Genomic DNA, 5,832 nt, shown 5'->3' on the forward strand with positions numbered 1-5,832 from the left:
GACTTTTCTTACACCAAACTGTGGAGTAGTGAGAGACGAGGATGGTGAGAGATGTAACCAAGATATTGCAGCTATAGAGAAAAAGATATCAAGGAAAATGAAATCCATCAATGCTTGCAAATTACTGTTGCATAATTTTAAGAGATGATTTGATACAGGAGTACAAGAAACAAGCAAAAAACAGTTGTCACTGAATGAGGACTAATTTTGTAGTGCAATTTCTGTAACGGTTTAAAATTCGCAATAGGGATTAGACAGGTTTTAGTTACTTGAATTGTTTCTAAGTTTCCTCTAAATAAATATCAGAAAATTGGCATAATAAAATATTCTGCATCGGTATATTTACAAAAATAATGTTTCAAAGTACTGAAACTTTTATCATTAATTATATGTAGCAGTAAAAGGAAAACTCATTGTCCAATTTGAATTCAGGAGGTCAAACTCATTAAGAAATGGCACAGTTCATAACGGAACCTAACAACTTTTAAGAATAGGTAAAACAGTGTTACATGATCTGAAAGGTCCATGAGCTAGGTTCTTCAGCTGCTCAGTCAGGACGTGCAGCCTCTGCATAGGTCCCAGTACCTTCCTCTCCTCTTTTGCACCAATCAGTTAGATAGGTGTGGGGCTTGAGGAGAGAGCAGTTCTCTCACTGATCAGGAAGGACACGGTCTCATTGTTCTCGGTCACAGGAAGCTATCTCCAGTCTATAGGACGCACTCACTTATTAGCAAGATTTTTTTTTGCTAAAGGTAAGTCTTTTCAAGTAAAACTTTTTCCACATTAAGGATATAAAAAAGGCTTCTCCCCTCTGTGACTTCTCTGATGTCTATCAAGATGCACTTTCCGATTAAAAAATTTCACACATTCTGAACAGGAAAAAGGCTTCTCCCCTGTGTGAGTTCTCTGGTGACTAAGAAGATTTGATTTCTGGTTAAAACATTTCCCACATTCTGTACATAAAAAAGGCTTTTCCTCTGTGTGAGTTATCTGATGTTTAACAAGAGCTGATTTGCTGTTAAAACATTTCCCACATTCTGAACATGAAAAAGGCTTCTCCCCTGTGTGAGTTCTCTGATGTGTAACAAGATCTGATTTCTGGTTAAAACATTTCCCACATTCTGAACATGAAAAAGGCATCTTTCCTGTGTGAATTCTCTGATGTCTATCAAGATGCGCTTTCCGGTTAAAACATTTTCCACATTCTGAACATGAAAAAGGCTTTTCCCCTGTGTGAATTATCTGATGTTTGATAAGACTTGATTTCTCTGTAAAATATTTACCACATTCTGAACATGAAAAAGGCTTCACTCCTGTGTGAGTTCTCTGGTGCTTAACAAGATTTGATTTCCCTGTAAAACATTTCTCACATTCTGAACATGAAAAAGGCTTTTCCCCTGTGTGAGTTTTCTGATGTCTAACAAGAGCTGAGTTGTTGTTAAAACATTTCCCACATTCTGAACAGGAAAAAGGCTTCTCCCCTGTGTGAGTTCTCTGATGTGTAACAAGATCTGATTTCTGGTTAAAACATTTCTCACATTCTGAACATGAAAAAGGCTTCTCCCCTGTGTGAGTTCTCTGATGTCCATCAAGATGCGCTTTCCGGAAAAAAAATTTCCCACATTCTGAACAGTAAAAAGCCTTCTCCCCTGTGTGAGTTCTCTGATGTCTATCAAGATGCGCTTTCCGGTTAAAGCATTTCCCACACTCTGAACATGAAAAAGGCTTCTCCCCTGTGTGAATTCTCTGATGTCTGATAAAACTTGAATTATCTGTAAAACATTTTCCACATTCTGAACAAGAAAATGACTTCTCTCCTGTGTGAGTTCTCTGGTGGTTAACAAGATTTGATTTCCCTGTAAAACATTTCTCACATTCTGAACATGAAAAAGGCTTCTCTCCTGTGTGAGTTCTCTGGTGGTTAACAAGATTTGATTTCCCTGTAAAACATTTCTCACATTCTGAACATGAAAAAGGCTTCTCTCCTGTGCGAGTTCTCTGGTGGTTAACAAGATTTGATTTTCCTGTAAAACATTTCTCACATTCTGAACATGAAAAAGGCTTCTTCCCTGTGTGAGTTCTTTGGTGACTAAGAAGACTTGCTTTCTTGTTAAAACATTTCATACACTTGAAACAAGGAAATCTATTCTTTGCTGTGTGAATTTTTTGATGTTTAAGAATAAACTTTTTGAGGGGAAAACTATTTCCATATTCTGACCGTGAAAATGGCTTCTTAGCTTTAGGAGCAGTTAGTTTTTTAATGCTTATTTTATGACTTTGATTTTCCTTAGTAGTCGGTAATGAATCGGAAGATAGGACCTGTTTCAAAGGATCAGATGACACATCTTTGCTGGGAAGGGATGATGGTATATTTGGAGTAATAGCATTCCCTTCAATTGTATCCTGTGAGATCTCCAGCTCATCTGATTTGAAAATTGAAGATGTCAGCTGTCCCTCTGATCTCCTAGTACAGTCATCTGCTAAGTAAAAAAAATATTATATTTGAATAAAATATTCTTGAAATTCATATTTTTGAACATTTCTACTTAATCTGTTGGTACAAATGGCAAGTTATGTAAAAATATTGAATTATTCACCAAGACAATGACAGTTCACAGTCTAATAGAAAACCTCATAGCATGAACAAGTAGAGTTTGGTGTTCAACTGTTTGTTCATTCTGCCTCCCAAATATGAAATATGCGAAAATGATACCAATAAAAATTTCTACTCATCTCACAAAAAACAAGCCTCCACTCAGGTCCATCATCTGTCAACGGAAAAACAGAGGTTTCCACATCACTAGTGGCTCAAAAACTCTTGAAAAGAAACATGGCTTCCATAAACTAATCCAGCAAAATCTGCTCTTCCAAAGTCAAATATGCTCCCTACTTAACTCAAATGGAAAGCACCACACACTACTAAAGCTCATGCATAATGCTGGAAGCTGCCTGATACAGCCTTGTTCTCCACTGGTTAAGTCTTCTGGGTTCAGCTCCCATGTTGTGTATTTTCTTCTTAGTTTCTTCTTGTGATCCCAGCTCGTTTACTGACTACTATTGTGTCTTCTGATTTTGTATATTCTCTGCCCTCCTTGTTCTGATCCGGCCACCTGACTATTCTTCTTGTCATCTCACACCACAGAACAGCAGGCAACACCAAGTCCAAGCCTAGGGGTCTCTGTGTAAATCCAGATCCATGTAGAGGGGTTAAAGGGTGATGGGCAAAACTTTGACTATAGACAATAACACATCTAATGAAAAGATCGGAAAAAAAAAGTAACTAGTGGTGAAACCTCTCTGGGATAATTAGAGTATGGTTCTTGGTAGCTCCAGGCAATTTAAACTATAGTAAGGGCCAATATTTTCTGTCAGATGAGTATCAAGAAGAAATATACATTTAATGAGAACTTTTTATAATAGTGCAGAGCTGAGATGTCTTAAATTTAGAACTCGGGCATTTGGAAGAGGCAATGGAGACCTTTGTTGAATGACTACCAGGGAGTTACAAACTCACATATGTGAGGCCGGCCGATCCCACCACAATCAAACTATCATACAGAATGAACAGGTAAAAAAAAAGACAGGATAAAAAAATACATTACATCCCCAACAAGAATGTATGTTTGGGGGGTGGGGGGGGACTCCAACACTAAGCCAGAGTTGCACTTATTTATTTATGGTAGACTGTTGGAGATACTATGAGTCCTGACCAGAAGAGTAGAGAAAGTATTAGTGCCCCCCATTTCAGGATAAATTGCATCGAAATTCTTTAGGATCGATAATGTCATGTAATTTATGATGTGGAGTGAATCCATGAAACCAGGGCTCGAGCCAACACATCTCCTGCAGGCGTGAATAAATGTATATTACAGCCATCAGCCACGCACAGCTTAGAGATATATCATGGCACAGGTGTAATGTTTTTTGTATAATTTATCTATTTGAAGTTATTTGGTTTAAAAAGAAATTGAAAAGTCAGGATAAAGGGAAACTCTGTTGTTATTATACAGAAATTCACACTTGGTCCTCACCGCACGTTTAATGTTGCCGATCATAAAAGCGAGGTTTGGTCATAAAGACTGGACCTGGTCTTGTAGGGACCATATGAGCACATTCAGCAACACAGAATGGAGAGAAGGTAGATTAATCTAATAAGATATCAGGATTCTAGGAAGCCAACAGCATCATTACCCTCCACTTTCTCTTACAGGCTCATCATAATATTTTTCTTTAAGTGATTTTCTAACTTGTCAGCACTTTCTACATATGCTGTCATTTAGCTTTGTAGTTTACAAATCTGGGCAGGTAAAAGTCAGGATCTTCTAATTTCAGTTGGTAGTTGGATCTTCCAGGTTGTAAGTTCTATAGAAAAGGGCTTTCAATGTCCAAAGTCATTTGTACAATTTTTGGTGGAAGAAAAGGTTTTGGCCTAGATGCAAAATGGTGGTCACACGATTGTGATATGGCCAGCCTACATGACCAGTAAACCATCCACAGCCTGTGACTGAGAAGAATCTGTGACTTCTCTTCATTTAGTGGTCACTACTCACCTGGGTCGTCATATGTAGGAATCTCCTCTTTACACCGCTCATCACCCCTTTCATATGTCTCTATAGTATTAATATGGGTCAGATCTTCACCCTGAAAAAAAATATTGTACAAGTCACAGACAGTTGGAGAAGTCCCATCTATGATCAGCTCTAATCCTGCCATCTCCACTGTTCTCATTACACAAGTATAAAACATATAATACTGGTGGATAAAACAAGACAAATAGGGGAGATCTTGTGACACCTTCTCTCCATCTACCTGATCCTGAGGAACATTGGGATCTTCTTGTTTACAGTCCTGTGGAAGAAGAGGACGGGGACATCTCTCTGGTGTTGTCCTCTTACTGGATAGATCTGGAGGAAACACATACAGGAACTGTATTCATTCTTTACATACAGATAACTATAGGTCGTGTGTATTTAGTCCTGTCTATTACCTGGTGATGTGAGGGGCTGGGGAACCTCTAGCATGATGTCCTTGTACAGATCTTTGTGTCCTTGTAAATACTCCCACTCATTCATGGAGAAATAGACGGTGACGTCCTGACACCTTATAGGAATCTGACACATACAATGACAGTCATCCCCCAATCCCTTCATAGCTATACTATAAAATGTCTCAGCATTCCCAGCAATGTCACCTCTCCAGTCAGCAGCTCAATCATCTTGTAGGCCAGATCTAGGATATTTTGGTCATTCATGTTCTCATGTATCAGGTGATGAGGTGGAAGCCCTGTGATTGGGCTCAGGGTTCTTCCCAATCCCTCAGACACAGGGTCCTGACAGCGCTCACTAGAGGTCTTCTTCACTACTGTGTAATCCTGGTTATGTAGAGACACATTAATAAATCTCACTCCAGACATTTCCAGAGTCCTCACCTCTCCAGTTCTGTCTATCTGTTATTCCCATAGATAAGAATGATGTAATGTGACGTCATCAGAATCTCTCACCTCTCCAGTAAGCCGGAAGAGGATCTCTAGGGTGAGGTGTAATATCCCCTCCACCATCTTGTCTCTGTCCATATCCATCTTTGATGGGTAAATCAGGAAAATTCTCTTATATAGAAGATCTTCACTGAGAGGATCCGATATTGTAGAGACCTGAATGAGAAGATGAGCGATGTAACATCAAAAAATCCTGTGTAATAATACAATTACTGGAGATAATAAGGGAAACATTTTAGATTTATTGTTTACAGTGTTTAGATTTCTTCTTTACATCTAGTAATAAAACCTATATATTTTAGGCCACAGACAACAAGCAGTTGCTTCCTTGGAGTCTG

At 38.6% G+C, this 5,832-nt stretch overlaps 1 protein-coding gene across 1 annotated transcript; it reads right to left on the reverse strand.

Annotated features, from left to right (window-relative positions):
* Positions 1 to 569: 569 nt before the first annotated feature.
* On the reverse strand, positions 570 to 4,727 carry LOC141176119 (uncharacterized). The gene is made up of 2 exons (XM_073660114.1): positions 4,551 to 4,727; positions 570 to 2,477 (listed from the first exon to the last, which is right to left on the reverse strand). The coding sequence occupies exons 1-2, from the start codon at positions 4,711 to 4,713 to the stop codon at positions 784 to 786; spliced, it is 1,857 nt and encodes a 618-aa protein (XP_073516215.1). The 5' UTR covers positions 4,714 to 4,727; the 3' UTR covers positions 570 to 783.
* Between the last annotated feature and the right edge of the window lie 1,105 nt (positions 4,728 to 5,832).

Source organism: Phyllobates terribilis, unplaced genomic scaffold (assembly GCF_046119375.1).
Source record: "Phyllobates terribilis strain yellow unplaced genomic scaffold, ASM4611937v1 Scaffold_17__1_contigs__length_24005725, whole genome shotgun sequence".
Classification (NCBI taxonomy): Eukaryota; Metazoa; Chordata; class Amphibia; order Anura; family Dendrobatidae; genus Phyllobates; species Phyllobates terribilis.